This window comes from Emiliania huxleyi (assembly GCF_000372725.1).
Source record: "Emiliania huxleyi CCMP1516 unplaced genomic scaffold EMIHUscaffold_24, whole genome shotgun sequence".
Lineage (NCBI taxonomy): Eukaryota > Haptophyta > Isochrysidales > Noelaerhabdaceae > Emiliania > Emiliania huxleyi.
In genome coordinates, this window is record NW_005200250.1 from 329,697 (window position 1) to 344,059 (window position 14,363).

Sequence of the window (14,363 nt, forward strand, 5' to 3'; positions counted from 1 at the left end):
GTTAGAATAATGCTGGTGCTGAAAGTGAAACGCCCTTGTGCACGGGGCAGCCCTCAAGTGGTCCTGGAGTCCCTGGCTCCTGCTCCTCCTCTCGGCTCTCGCCTCTTGGGCGGGGAGTGGGGAGTGTGGCGGCGGGTTGGCTCTCCCGACGTCGCTCAGCGCCTTGCGCCCTGCACCGTCGCCGGCCGAGCCGAAAATGTGCGGCCCGCCCCGCCACCCGCAGCCGGGGACGCCGCGCCTACGGGCGCGCTCGCCGGGCGCGACCCAGCCGCGCCCGATGTAGCAGACAGGCCGCCCGGCGCCTCCCCAAGCCTCGTGGTGCGCTCACGCCGCTGGCGGGCGAGAGCGCCATCGCCCTGCCGCACCCCCTCGATCCACAGACCCTCAAACGTGTCGCCATCGTTATATTCGCACCGACCGCGACCGTGGGGCGCGCCATGCAGCCAGTCGCCATCGTACTTCTCGCCGCGACCCCATGGCTCTGGAGCACCCTCGTACCTCCCGAGGCCCGAGCGCTCGTCGTCCCGCCACTCGCCAACGTAAATGGCCACGGCCGTCTCTGCTGCACGTCCAGCCGCCGCACCGTCCTCTTTGGATGCTGTGCCGCCGGCGCCGGCGTCGCCCTCGCCTCGAAAGAAGGTCAGTGCCGAGGCGGGCGGGAAGCGACACGTGCCTTGCCCGTGACGACGGCTGGCCGACCACTCGCCATCGTACACGCTGCCATCCGAATAAACACACCGGCCTCGACCGTGACGCTCGCCGCGCACAAAGTCACCAATGTAGACGCCATGTTTGTCCGTCTCTGTGCCCTCTCCGTGCCTCTGATTGTCAGACCACTGTCCAACATAGTGGCAGCTCCGGCTGCGCCACTCCCCGTGACCACACCGTACCCCGCCTACCCACGCGCCGGTGTACGTGTCCTCTCCGCTCGCGGCACGAAAGGTTCCCTCCCCCTGTTGATGATCCTCGGACCACCCTCCGCTGAACTCGTCGCCATTGGCTGTGACGATCCGCCCTGTGCCGTGCCGAACGCCGTTGCGCCAAAACCCGACGTACACCTCTCCTGAGGGCCACTCGCACCGCCCATGACCGTGGCGCCGGTCTGCTTCGAATCTGCCCGTGTATGTCTCGCGCCGTGCGTTCGCCGGCCCTCGCGCCACCGCGCGCCCCTCGCCCGACCGCAAGCCGCCGACCCACTTTCCAGCGTAGAGCGCCCCGTCTGGCTCTCGCAGCTCGCCCCACCCGTTGGGCCGGCCATGAAGCCAGTCTCCCTCATAGACCGACCCATCTGCGTAGATGCATCGGCCTTGGCCATGCCGGCGGCCAACACTCCATTGCCCATCGTAAACCTCCCATGCTGCACCGCGTGACTCGCGCCGCCGCATCACCCCCGACCCGTGCCGGACGGACGCCCTGAAGTGGCCGGTGTAGCGCACAAGCCCGTCGTCCGTCCTCAACTCGCCGCGGCCGCACCACTGGTCGTGAGCCCACTCACCCTGGTACGTGGCGGGGCCCGTCACTTCGCCTCGAGTAAAAGAGGAGGCGTCCACCATGAAGAGCGTCCCTTTGCCTATCCGAGACGGTAACGCTGCTCAGAGACGGGGAGGTGCGGAGGGAGCAACTGGCCGCTCTCTAGCCGTGGCGCATGCCGCCCTCCAGCTCCCCCGTGTACCGATCACCGCAGTCATACGTCCAAGAGCCGTTCCCCGCCGGCATTCCAGCAACAAAGGCACCCGTGTATCGCTTGCCCGGTAGTGACAGCGTGCCGTGGCCATGGCGCAGCCCATGCGCAAAGTCTCCTTCGTAGAGGACCCCCTCTGCATACGTGCAGCTTCCGCTGCCATGCGGCAGCCCTTCCACGAAGGGACCGCGATATGCGTCCGTCAGCCCGTCAGCCAAGACCCCCTCGAGAAAGCCGGCACTGGCCGCTCGTGATGACGCGTCTTCAGGAACGGACGACTTGTGATCGCCGCCCATCTGCGGCTCCTCTCCGTCCTCGAGAGTGACAAGATCCGTGCCGGAGAGGGAGCACAAGGTCGCAATGCGAGCTGCCCCGCCGAGTAGGCTAACGCCATTCGGGCCGACGGCGAGCCTCGCCTGCGTGAGCAGTGTTCCGAGAGTGGTGAGACGGGCTGGGGCTGGAGAGGGAGGAATGGCCTGGAGAAGGGGAGCCTCCATGTTGACCCCCGGTAAAGTCTGGGTAGCGTGATGCAGTCCTACCCACTCAAATGCTTCGTCGGCGTCCTGTGGATCTGTGGTGCCCTCTGAAGCAGAGGCTAACACGCGCAGCGACGCCAAGTCGCCCAGTGGCTGCCCCCGTCGGCCGACTCCGCCAAAGACTAGGCCTCGCCATCCGTCCCCATCGGCCACCAGCCCGGTGGTCGCCGGCCAGCAGCGAGGGGCAGGAGCTGACCCGGCGACACGCGGTGTGCTCCAGATCGCCTCTGGCAGAGAAAGCACGTGTAGGCTCTCCAGCGCGGAGGTCTTTCCGTCCGATCCTCCAAATATGATGACTTGCTCCGGGGTGGAGCTGGTTTTCGAAGCAGCAGGCCTTGCCAGAGCGCCGTGATAAGCTCTCGCCGGTGCCAGCCCGCTCGTCGCCAGTGGTGACCACTTCGCAGGCGTGGAGCTGACGATGAGGGACCATACGTCTGCCGCAACGCCCGAATCAGTCATGCCACCGTAGACAATGACTTGCCCTGAAGCCATTAGCGTGGCCGAGTGGCCGGAACGTGGGCTTGGCGCGTGTGACTCAGGGTCGGCTGCAAGTGGCAACCAAGTAACGGCTGGCCGGGACTTTTGTTCATGCCGTGTCACATGCCGCTGCCAGCCCTTGAGGCGATGGTTGACCAGACTGCGCTGCATGGCGTCGATCCGCATTTCGTGTGCAGCATCAGCCGCGCTGGGGCCCTTTGAAGATGCCTCGTGATTGTCAACGATGCTGGCCGCCTCTAGACGGGCCTCTAACCTGTCCATTGCTGCTTGTGGAAGCGCATCACCGTCTACTCCGAACTCGGCAAGACCCACTCCCTTCATCTGAGCAATCGTCACTGAGCAAGTGACACCCTCCTCGCCTGCAGCTTCGTGCTCAATCTGGATCGCCCCGCGAGGAAGTGAGAGCGCGGACGCCAGGCACGACCGCACTGCTTCGAGCTGTAGCAACGGTCGATGATGATCGGCATCTGCTGCGGCGCCTGCGACTCTCGCGTCGAGTCTGAGCTCCATCCGACTGCTGCTGGACACCTGAGTGCGTATCACTTCCAGGCTCCACGCATCGTCGAGCCGGCGGCGTTGGGCATCGGCACCTCCAAACACAAGCATTTGCGAGCCAAGGCTGACCGAAGCGTGGCCGCTACGGGCAGCAGGTGAATTGTCCAAATCGGCCTCCAGCCAAGACCAGCCTGTCTCTTTTGCACCTCGTACCCACACGTCGCTGACAGCTGTGGCCGCCGATTGTGTGGCCGCCGACTGTGTGCTAGCAGCAAGGCCACCAAAGCATACGAGCAGACCTTCTACCTCACTTACCGTGTGGCCGGTGAAGGGGAGGTCACGAGGAGGGCGGCGTGCGGCAGGCATATGCAAAATGTGTGCCATGGCGGTTTCATCGCAACGAACGCGCGACGAACGCGGGCAGGTCTTTTGAAATTTCTTACCGGTTGAAAGAAAGCGAATGCCCGCCGGTCTCAAACTTGCTGATCATATGTCGACTCCGCCCGCGGTGGTCTCGCTGCACCGAGTGCCCGTGGCAGAGTTCCACGACCGTATTCCGCGGCTTCCTCTAGCCCTTGTGCTCATGTGTGCCGCAACCAGTCGTGAGTGTCGCCGCCTTGATGCTGAACTGAGCCGCGCACGGATGCAGGTGGCCACTCAGCGTTGCCACGACTTGCCCACACTCTGCCTGACCTCTGCTAGACCCTTGCCTTAGCTCTCTATCGAGCGATCGGCGTGCGCGCTGCGGATGGTGGACATCTCCGGAGCGGACGGTGCCGCGCTTGCTTCTGAGTTTGGCGCACCGTCGGCGCATCCTTCAGTGCACGTCTTCAGAAACGGCGCTGCTACGCTTTACACTGGCGCGCGCAGTGCCGACGCCATCGTCGCGCACGTCCTCGGTCTTGGCGGCGAACATCCCAACGGGGAGCGCTCCGCCACGGCCTTTCCGGAAACGCAGAGTGCAATGCTACAACCGGCACTGCTCTCGCTGACACCACAGACGGTTGGCGACGCGCTGCATACCCATCCGCTGCTGCTGCTACTTGTGCGTACCTAGATTCGGATCCTCTATAGACATAGCCAGTCTTCTCCTAGCAACTTCGAACGCGCAACCCCCCCCCCCCCCCCCTGCGCGATTGCAGATATGCGAGCGGCGGCCGGGCCGCTCTCACCTGGTGGGCAACTTTACTGCGGCGGCCGAGACGCTCGCGCGGCAGGCAGCCCGTCCTCGGAAGACAGCCTGGTCCCTGGGCTCGAGGAAAGAGCCACCACCGTATGTATCAGGGAGTCGGCGTCAAGCTCGGCTTGCTGCAAGTGCGCCCCACCACCGCTGACGCGCCGCCCGACGCGGCGTTCCACGCGCTGCGCAAGCGGTACTCAGTCGGTGCGTTGCCCGAAGAGCGCGCAACCACTCCACGCAGCTCCTCTCAAGACTGTCCCGCTCTACAGGTGATCTCCCTGAAATCAAAATTTTCGACCGCGGACAGCCGCTCGATTACGCCGCGGCTGCCGACGTGGACTCGATCGTCGACGTGGCTCGCTGGAACGCAGGTCGCTCCACAGTTCCGACGCCGACGTCGCGCGTAGTTCCGCTGCTTGGCACGGAGCAGCTGCGCCGTCTACTGCAGCCTTCGAGCGGTCTGGTGCTCCTCGTGTTTCGGGCGCGCTGGTGCACGCGTTGTCTTGTGCTCGAGCCTCAGCTCCACACGGCATCCGTGCGACTCGCTGCCACAGCTGCATCGGTGTCCGTCTCTGCTGCTGCCTCCGCTGCCGCTGCCGCCTCCGCACAGGCACCACCGGTGAGTGTGCCATAGCTCCCAGGAGCACGCACGCGTGCACGCACGCAACGAACATGCACAACGACGTGAATGAGTGCGGACAGGTGACGATCGCGACGGTCGACATCGATGACGAGCGCAACCAAGGGCTTGTCAGGGAGATCGCGCCACTTGGCTTCCCGAGCACCATCGCCTACTGGCGTGGGTCGCCGCTCGCCGGTGTGTGACCCACGCTGACAGCGCCCAAAGGGTGTGAGTGCTTCACCACTGCTTAGCCCCATCAACCCTGGTCCAGGCACTGCCGAGTTGACGTCCGAGAGCCTGCGAAGCGACGAGATCGTGGCAGGCTTGCTTTCCCTACAGCGGCAGCTCCTCGCTCGAGACTGGCAAAGACGAGTGCGTGCTGCCGGCGCTGGCGCTACCACAGGTGGAACAGCCACGGCGCAGCAGGCGCGGCAGCGGCGATGACGGATTAGTCTTTAGTGCGCACTTCTTACTCTAACGATTAGGGGTTACCGTTCGACTGCACTCAGTCTGCTCTCTGGCCCCCGAACAGCAACACCCGTTATAGCGGGCCCTCATCGACGTCCACGTGCTGGTGGCTGGCCTGTATTTGTTTATAGCCATCGTTGATGAGAAAACGATTCACAACTTCAGCAGTCGAGTCAACACACGGAAGGGAGGCGCGCCAGGTGGTGGATCACACTCTAGAGAGCCGCATAGGACAGAGTCCTTTCTGGAATTGGCCTTCGCGTCAAAGCCTGGTCCGTCACTGGTAAAGGACGCCGGTGCAGTGCACGTAGTAGAGCAGCACCGCGGCCGGCTGTCCAAGGAAGCAGAAGGCAATCCAGAAGAGGTAGTTGCCGAGCTGCGCGAAAGGAGTTCCCGCCACGCGAGCGTTGATTGCGGCCGACACGGCGACGAGCGGCACCTGCGCCATCATCGCGAGGAAGGCGAGGGGCATGTGGCCCGACTTGAGGGGGAGGGCGATGACGAGCTCGTGGAAGACGGCCGAGACGGTGAAGGCGATGAAGCCGACCGCGGCCTTGGAGAGCCGCTTCCGCAGGGCGGGGAAGTAGACGTGCCGCGCGATCCAGTGGTGCACCGGCAAATTCCACAGCCTCCAGTACGCCTCGAAGGTGACGGCGTTCCACCACGCCTTGTAGAAGAGCCGATCACCAAAGCGGAGCAGCTCGGCGAGCAGGTTCATCCAGACGTGGAAAAAGACGTAGAAGCCGGCGAGCCACACGTAGGTCACCTAGAGGAGAGCGGGGTCCGCGTGAGGCCCCTCCGCCCGCGGCCGGCGGGCCACGCGTCAGCGAGGCCGCCGGCAGGGCGAGCTTGATGAGCCGCTCGAGCAGCTTTGGCATGTCGCGCGCGACGACCGCCGGCTCCGAGTTTCGCAGCAGCGGGTGGATCATCTGCACGGAGATGAAGACGATGATGAGGCACATCACGAGGCCGCGCAGCAGGAGGGAGAGCACGTAGACGGGCCTGCGGTGCCAGACCGCCCTCGCTCAGACTACGCCAGCGCAGCGGGCAGCGAGGGGGCTCGCTGCGCAGCACCGGACGGACGGCGAGCGCGGAAACGCCTCCTGGTAGCAGAGCGTGGGCGCGAAGACGAAGTAGAGCAGCCGCGGCATCGTCACCGTGTGAGGGTAGTGCGCGGCCGACTCGGTGTGCTGCACGTCCGTCGCGAAGCGCGAGATGGTGGCGGCGAGCGACGAGAAGTCGTGCGCTGCCCCCGGCGGTGGCGGCGACTGGGCGGCGGACTCCTCGAGCGCCTCGGCGTTAGCCAAGCGGAGGTCGTGGTGGGCGTGCGCCCAACTCGTGAGCTTCATGAAGAGCGTGCAGGCGAGGAGCAGGAGGACGATCCCGGCGCCGTAGGAGAGGTCGCCCCAGTAGGAGTACGCGCACGGGAGGAGAAGGGTCAGAGCCAAGTTGAGGGCGTGCAGCGCGTTGGCCTGCGAGGCGGGCCGGGCGACGCCGATTAGGCGCTCGCGGCACACGGCGAGGGCAGCGGGGCTCTGGAAGGAGGGAAGGAAGGGTCCCCCCTCCTGCGCATCGGAGACGCGCGGCCCGCGGCTGTGCGTGCGGATGGCACTTCGCTCGATCAGCCACGCGGCGCCGATGCCGAGCAGCAGCGGGCCTACGCGGGAGAGGCTGGCGGCTCGTCAGGAGCGGGGGGGGGGGGAGGGCACCGCGCGGGGAGCCACTCGAAGGAGGTGCCGAAGTAGAGCGCGAGGGCGCGCGCGGTCGGCCACAGGGAGGCGCAGAGGTTGTGGAGCGACGCCATCGAAACCCCTCCGGCGGGCGGCGGTGCCAGCGGCGGGTGGTTGCGCCAGAGGCCCCGGAGCGTCAGCCACGAGAGCAGACGCGGGGCGGGTGGCGGAGGGGGCGGGAGCGGGAGCGGCGTCCCGGCGGCGGGCGACCAGGGGAGAGGGACGAGGAGGCCGTACTTGAGGAAGTTCTCGAGGAGCAGCTGCATGTGGGTCGAGAAGAGGATGATGAAGCCCAGGTTGAGGAGGCCGGAGAAGTCGGACTGCGACTGGCCCTCGTGTGAGAGGAGGGAAGGCTGCGCGCGCACGTGCATCGGCCTGCTCGCCGGGAACAGGAACGGGTCGAGGGGCGCCTTGCGCTTCGAGCGAGAGTCGCGTCGCGAGAGGCGCCGGCTCGAGGCCCGCTCCGGCGGCGCGGCGGAGAGGGGGGCGGCGGCGGCGGGCACGGGAGACGCGGCGAGGGAGCTGGTCGGCGTCGGCAGCAGCGCCTCGCCCGCGGGCTGCGCGCCCGCTCCGAGGAGGCAGTCGATCCACTGGCGAGCCTAGACGGCTGGAAGAGGCGTGACGGCGGGGGAGGAGCAGGCGGTGTGAAGAGGCAGATGGCTCGGCTCGCCTCGGCGGAGGAGGAGCAGGAGAGGCGAAGGAGTGCGCCCGCGCCGGGGCCGTGGTGCGACTCGAGCGTGTGGTTGAGGTAGAGGGAGAAGATGTGGTACTGCCTCCGACTCGGAGCCCCAAACAGCGGCCTCGTGTCGGAGGCTCGCGTCTCCTTGACGCCCTCGTCCACCAGCACCACGTTGGTCATCGGCAGCGAGCGACGGGGCGCCTCGCGGTGGCCCTCGCCTGTTCACACCCGCAGGCGTGGAGAGACGCCCCTCCCCCGCGTGCCGTCTCGCGGCCCGCCGACCGAGGTAGTAGACCAGCGTGTTGCTCTTGAGCACAAAGTAGCGGCGCGGCCAGCGAGAGGCGCCTCCGGGGAGGACCCAGGAGCCTGCGCCGGGCGAGAACTTGTGGAGCCACCCGCTCTTCTCCGACGCCTGCAACGCCGCCAGCGCCGCCTCGAGCTCCGCCACCCTCGCCCGCAGCGCCCGCTCGCCAACACCTCCACCACCTCCTCCTCCTCCTCCGCCTCCTCCGCCTCCGGCCGGCGGCTGGATGGGAGGCGTCGAGCTGATCGACACGCGGCCGCTGAGGGGACCGGCCGCAGCCCCGAGGTCTCCGTCGCCTGTGCTCGCGCTCGCCTCGCCGGCGAGGATCGCCGCCGGATGACTGCGCCATGTTCCGCCCGAGATCTCGTCGACAGCGTCAACGTATCGTAGACGTGCCGTGTCTGCGGGAAGGCCGCGCACGGCCGACCAGGCAGCGTGCTTTGCGAGCTCAATGATCTGCGCCCAAGAAGGCGCTGCCTCGGGGGCGTCGCCCTCAAGAGCCTGCTTGTACAGCGCATACAGCTTCAACCTCTTTTGCATCGGGATGGCAGCCTTGCGCGCTGCGCTGTAGGCCGCCGCTCGGCGGAACTCGAGCGGCTGAGCGGCGAGGAGGAGGTTCACTGTTGATGAGGCATTTCGGCTCCTCATCTGGATCGATCGTCAGCGCTGGGCTCGGCGAGCGTGCCGATAAGATCGGCGGGTTTTCTTTCTCTTCGCCTCCGCCGCCATAGCGGCGGCGCAGGCGGCGCAGGCGTCGACATGACGGCCAGCATTGTCGAGCGAACAAGCGAGCGATGAGGGGAGACGATATCTCACCGTATTTTAGCGTATAAGCCTCGTTGATGAAAACACGACGGAAATACCAAGGTGCAAGGACCAAGGTAAAATAGAAAATAGTCACTCACGAAACACGATCACGACGGGATTAGTCTCGCTCACTACTCGATGGCGGAGGTCACGTCGGCCGCAACCGCAGCAACGCGGGGTCGGCCCCTGGCGGCGACTCGGCGCTACTGGCAGCGCGCGGCACGCCGGCACACCCGCCCAGCGCCGCCGAACCGCGACGCAACAGCCGCGCGCGCAACACCGCCATGAGGGCGCCGTACGCGTCGCCGCCGTCGTCGGTCGGCTCGCCAAAGCACGAGCCGACGAGGGACGACCAAAAGAGCGACCTAGAGTGGGCACGAGCAAAGACGGTGCGCGAGCTGCGCGTGATGTGCGGCGCAGGAGGGGGGAGTCACCGCCACGCGCAGCCAAGCTTGGCCTGCATTGCGCGCAATCTGGGACCGTCGGCGGCCACCTCCCACAGCCGCGAGGGCAAGCTGCTGAGGTCGTTGGACGGCACGCGTAGCGACAACTCGGACCACGGTAGCAGCTCCTCAAAGGGGAGCGCGTCGTCCGTCGCCGCAGATGCCCCGAGCGTAAAGACCGGCACGCAGCCGTGGAAGATTGCGACCATGTGGCGGGTCGGGTCGCCGTCGCCCTGGCCGCGAGGGACCTACGGCGGAGTCCGCGTCGCGGGGTCGGGGCGTCCATCACCCGGCTCCTGCGCCACCTCGCCCGCGCGGTGCCCAGCAAAACACCTACAGCGGTGTCCACGCGTGGCGTGATCCACCGGACGCGCCGCACCCACCGCGCACGCCCCGCGCAGCACCGAGCCGAGGCTCATGTTGACAGCGTCCCTCCGGTCCTCGGGCCGGCCGCGAAGCGAGTCCGCCAACACGAACCCCGGCTCGGCGAGGCCGTCGTGGCGGAAGCGGCGGAAGAGCTGCGTGCGCGCGCTGCCGTGGCCGGGGTGGCCGCCAAACCACAGTAGCGTGGCGCGGCTCGTGTGCTGCCCGCGCCGCTCAAAGGTTGGGCTGTGCGGCGAGGAGGAGGCCATGCGGTCGCACGAGGGCTGGTCCGAGTGAGAGCCTGCGGTGCGGGAGTGGGGCGGGCAGGGGCTCCGTGGACGTGCAGGGAGGACGTGCGCGGAGGCGGCCGCGGCCAGCCCTGGTGGAGGCGACGCGCCTCCGCGCGCAGAGAGGAGGAGCTGCGGCATCGCGACGTCGACGCCGCGCATGAAGTGGACGGGCGGCTGCGTGTTTCCGTTGAACTGGAGCCCGAACCACCGGCGGTTGGCCGAGTCGGCCCTCAGGTCGTCGGGCAACTCGCACCCTCTCTCGCGCAACGTCGCGGGGTGCTGGTAGCCTCCCCGTCCAAACAAGCCGCCCAAGATCGGGGCGCTGACCGCCTCGCGCCGCCACGCGACCGCCTCCTTGAGCAGCGTCACCAGCCTGCGCACGCTGCGCCCGCCGCGGCGAGCGGCGCGACGCGAGGCGCGGTGTGGTGGCACTTGTGACGGCAGCCTTGGCGGAGCCTCTGCGCGCGCGGCCGCGATGAGCTCATCGAGCTCTTGCGCCGTCGAGGGTGAGCCGAGCGGCCGAGGAGGCGGAGCTGCGGCCCCGCACACTCGACCCGCGGGCGCACCGCCGCCGTTTCCGCTGCCGTTCCCGCCACCTCCACCACCACCTCCTCCTCCTCCTCCTCCTCCTCCTCCTCCTGCTGCTGCTGCCCCACGGAGCCGCTCCTCAAAGGCGCGGCGCACGCCCACGACGTGCGGCTCGAGCGCGAGCGCAGGCCACTCCTCGCGGTCCTGGTCCGCGTACGAGAGCTGGAACGAGTCCATCGACGCGCGCTCCGTGAGCAGGGTCATCGCGTGACGCGCGCCGGCGTGCCCGCGCCAGAGCGGCGAGCGGGAGCGGACGTGCCACAGCCGCGCGAGAAGGCGGTGGCCGTCGATGACGAGCGGCGGGCCGGGCAGCAGCGCGTAGTCTGCTCTCGACGGGTCCGCCTCGCGCCGCGTCGAGGAGAGGAAGCGGTCGAGCAGCCTCGCGTCGAAGCCAGCGGCGAAGTCGACGCCGAACCGAAACTGCGGAGGCATGTCAAAGACCCACACGCGTGGGCGCGGCGGGCGGCTCGCGCCCTGCCCTGCCTCGCCTCCCCGCCGCTCGTCGCCCTCCCTCCGCCTCCGCCGCGCCGCGCGCCGCGCGAGCGTCCGGTTGGAGTGCGCCTCCACCTGGCGGGCCGAGCACGCGTCAGGGACGTGTCCTGGTGCTGGGTGGCCTGGGTCGCAGAGCGCATCTCTCGCCTCGGGACTATCCCGCCTCGGGGCTAGTCATGAATGCGCTTGCCGACTACTACTCTTCCCGCCTCGGGACTGCCGTCCGCGGCGAGGCGGAGGGCGCAGTCGAGGCCCCAGTAGCCCACGTCGCAGTTGCAGAAGCCCTGCCAGTCGCACGTGCCGCGCGCCGAGCAGCGGGCAGGGCACGCAGGGCCCCAGTGAGGCGCCGGCCCGGCGGCGCCATCTTCTAGCGGGCCGGCGGCGCGGCGCGGCAGCTCCTCGTCACAGGCCGGCCCGCCCACGCCCGCCCGAAGGCCGCCTGCGAGGAAGCAGCCGCACCGGGCCGCGGCGGTGGCGGACGAGGCGCCGGTGGAGGAGAGCCACGGCCGGCGGCGTCGCCTCGCCGGCGCTGGCACCGGCTCACACCAGCCGCGGCCGCCGCATTCGCGGGGGCACCGGCCGAGCGGGAGGAGCGGGAGGGGAGGCGCGCTGCCGTTGAGGAGGAGGCGCGGCGGCTCGGCGAGCAGGCAGGAGTCGGCCGCTGTCGCGTCGGCGGGGTCGACGACCGCCCGGATCTGCGCGGCTCTCTGGCGGAGCGGCGCGAGGACGGCGGCGACGGCCGGCAGCTCCTCGTCCATGTTACGCGAGGCGAGCGACGGCGTCAGCCCGAGCCGGAGCGTGTCGTGCGCCGCCGCGAAGGAGAAGCGGCGCCACACCGCGGAGCTGGGGCGAGCGAGCACCTCCGCGAAGCTTGACGCGCCGCCGGCCGAGCCCGACTCGGCCAGCGAAATGCACGGCGTGGTCCAGCCACGCATGCCATTCAGCCGCGAGCGCTCAAGCAGGAAGGGCGCGGCGACCCATTCCGCGAGGCACTCGCACGCCACGGGGCCGATGGCGCTGCGGTCGTCCCAGCGATCACGCGCGGGGCCGTTGTGGAACGCGTGGAGCACCCACGAGCGCACGGGAAGGTGGCCGCCAGACGGCAGCACGCACGACGGGAGCAGGCTCTGCTCGCAGCTTGCGCCACGCCAGCCGACCGGACACTCGCACCAGCCGCGCCACGGATTGCACACGCCGAGACCGCAGTCGCGGTGCGACTGGCACGCACGCAGCATCTTGGCGGTACTGCTGATTGAGAGGTCCGTGCAAACGAGAAGGCGAGGCGCACGGAGCAAAAGTAGTGTTTTTGTGTACGTACTTATAGCTTACTGGGAGAAAAGAGAGAGGGAGTTGTGTTCTCTAGGCCCCTAAGGGCCCTACGCGCGGCGTGAGAGCTCGGAAGCGAGCTTTGCACGGCGATCGAGGATGGCACGGTTCACCCCTTTCACCGAAGCGATGGAGATGCGTTCCGCGTGGTGTGACACAAATGAGAGGGGGGAGTGGGGAGGGTACGCGGTGCGGTCAACGCCCGAGCGTTGAGCCTTGCTCTCTCTCTTTGTGTAACCTCCGAGCAACCTCCGAGTTCCTCGCATGTGAGGCGGAGAGAGCCGGCACGCCTAGATCTCAGCCATACACTCCTACCCGATGGCTGAGATCTAGGCGTGCCAGCCACCCTTATCACGGATGGCTGCAATTGCAGGATCCTAGCCACTCCGCCCTGCAAGCACGCACGCGCCATTTTGGCTGCCTTCCAGCCAGTGCAGCCATCCTCCGGCCGATGGCTGCGATGGCTGTGTCCCGGCCATCCGCCCGGCCGCATGATGGCTGTCATACAGCCGTCGCAGCCATTTGGCCGGAGGATTGCGGCCGCCTATGCTAAAATTTGAAGATTACAAGGAGCCCACAGGAATTGATTGCGACTCAAGGACGTATTTCCTTCTCAATAACATGAGGGGGCCGTCTGCTGTGTCCTTTGTAGTGCCAGTCCCGTACCCGGTGTCGTGCGAGAGAGTTTCGTCGTAAAATTCTCTAACAAGGCTGGCGCTATGCGTTCACATAGCGCCAGCGGACGTATTTTCTTCTCATAACAAGGCTGTGAATAACAAGGCTGTGAACAAGCCTGACTTCTGACTGTCGTTGCTGTCTCTCCCCCTTCTCGACTGTCTGTGCTTGTGCGTCTTGGGTCCGGAGTTGTGCGTTTATGTGAACAGGCCAGCGCACAGCGCCATAGGAGGTATTTTCTTCTCAATAACAAGGCTGTGAACAAGCCACCGCCGCAAGCCGCGCCCAAGTTGAGAGACAGCTCCGAGTTGCGTATGCGCACTGCTCGAGCTGCCGCCGCTGCGACGGCCGCCGCGGCGGCCGCTGCGACGCTATCCTCGGCTCGTCCTCGCCACGCTGCGTCCGCCGCCGACGACGACGTGCGCGCCGCCGTCCAGCTGCGTGAAGCCGCCCTCCGCGCGCGGGCGGTGCTGAGCGATCCTCCGCAGATGCTGCAGCGGTGTGCGCGCTCTGCTTGGCGGCAGCACGCCGGCGTCACGGCCATGGACGAGCTGGCGAGGCGCCAGGCCGCGCTGAGTGACTCGCTCGCGTCCGCCGCAAACTCGTGGAAGGAGCGTCAGGGCGTCAGGCCGGCAGAGCTGCGGAGCCTCACAGAGGCGGTCTCGGACACAGAGGCCGCCGTGCGCGGCGCGCGAGCCTCGGCGGTGCGTGCCGCAGCCGCAGTCCCGTGGGGTGAGGTGCTCGGCAGCTCACGCCTCGAACCGGCGACTGGTAGCGCGGCGGCCGATGCGCCGGGGGCGGAGCGGCTGCGAGGGCGCGTGGTCGGGCTCTACTTCACTGCGTCGTGGTGCGGGCCGTGCCGCCGCTTCACGCCCAAGCTGGTCCAGCTGTACGAGGCCGCCGCCGCCGCACGCGCGCCCGACGGTCTCGAGTTGGTGCTGGTCTCGTGGGACGAGATTGGCGACGAGCGGAGGGAGTACGCGCGGCAGGCGGGGATGCGCTGGCTGGCGCTGCCGCACTCGCGCGAGGCGCGCGCCCTCGCCGACGAGCTCACCCTCCGGTACGACGTCACCTCCATCCCCGCCCTCGTCGTTGTCGAAGTGTCGGCCGACGGCAGCTCGGCGCGCGTGCTGAGTCGCGATGGGCGGATGGACGTGGAGCGAGGCCACGCGCCGTGGATGTCGAG

At 67.8% G+C, this 14,363-nt stretch overlaps 6 protein-coding genes across 6 annotated transcripts; 2 read left to right on the forward strand and 4 right to left on the reverse strand.

Moving 5' to 3' along the window:
• Position 1: 1 nt before the first annotated feature.
• On the reverse strand, positions 2-1,553 carry EMIHUDRAFT_205441 (hypothetical protein; the record flags this gene model as incomplete). The annotated part of the gene is made up of 2 exons (XM_005778788.1): positions 2-104; positions 289-1,553. 2 exons carry the CDS (start codon positions 1,551-1,553, stop codon positions 2-4), a joined length of 1,368 nt encoding a protein of 455 aa, XP_005778845.1.
• A 79-nt stretch (positions 1,554-1,632) lies between these two features.
• Positions 1,633-2,709, reverse strand: EMIHUDRAFT_205442 (hypothetical protein; the record flags this gene model as incomplete). The annotated part of the gene is made up of 2 exons (XM_005778789.1): positions 1,633-2,097; positions 2,221-2,709. The coding sequence occupies 2 exons, from the start codon at positions 2,707-2,709 to the stop codon at positions 1,633-1,635; spliced, it is 954 nt and encodes a 317-aa protein (XP_005778846.1).
• Positions 2,710-3,168: 459 nt separating this feature from the next.
• Positions 3,169-5,490, forward strand: EMIHUDRAFT_205443 (hypothetical protein; the record flags this gene model as incomplete). The annotated part of the gene is made up of 7 exons (XM_005778790.1): positions 3,169-3,365; positions 3,483-3,585; positions 3,926-4,255; positions 4,495-4,594; positions 4,660-4,925; positions 5,093-5,193; positions 5,352-5,490. The coding sequence occupies 7 exons, from the start codon at positions 3,169-3,171 to the stop codon at positions 5,488-5,490; spliced, it is 1,236 nt and encodes a 411-aa protein (XP_005778847.1).
• Positions 5,491-5,757: 267 nt separating this feature from the next.
• On the reverse strand, positions 5,758-6,240 carry EMIHUDRAFT_64505 (hypothetical protein; the record flags this gene model as incomplete). Its single annotated transcript, XM_005778791.1, has 1 exon — positions 5,758-6,240. A coding segment is annotated over one exon (483 nt), but the record flags the coding sequence as incomplete, so codon positions are not given.
• Positions 6,241-9,148: 2,908 nt separating this feature from the next.
• On the reverse strand, positions 9,149-12,411 carry EMIHUDRAFT_205445 (hypothetical protein; the record flags this gene model as incomplete). The annotated part of the gene is made up of 8 exons (XM_005778792.1): positions 9,149-9,365; positions 9,435-9,676; positions 9,809-10,090; positions 10,160-10,587; positions 10,753-11,104; positions 11,377-11,460; positions 11,583-11,615; positions 11,713-12,411. The coding sequence occupies 8 exons, from the start codon at positions 12,409-12,411 to the stop codon at positions 9,149-9,151; spliced, it is 2,337 nt and encodes a 778-aa protein (XP_005778849.1).
• A 1,566-nt stretch (positions 12,412-13,977) lies between these two features.
• EMIHUDRAFT_47849 (tryparedoxin) lies at positions 13,978-14,289 on the forward strand (the record flags this gene model as incomplete). Its single annotated transcript, XM_005778793.1, has 1 exon — positions 13,978-14,289. A coding segment is annotated over one exon (312 nt), but the record flags the coding sequence as incomplete, so codon positions are not given.
• Between the last annotated feature and the right edge of the window lie 74 nt (positions 14,290-14,363).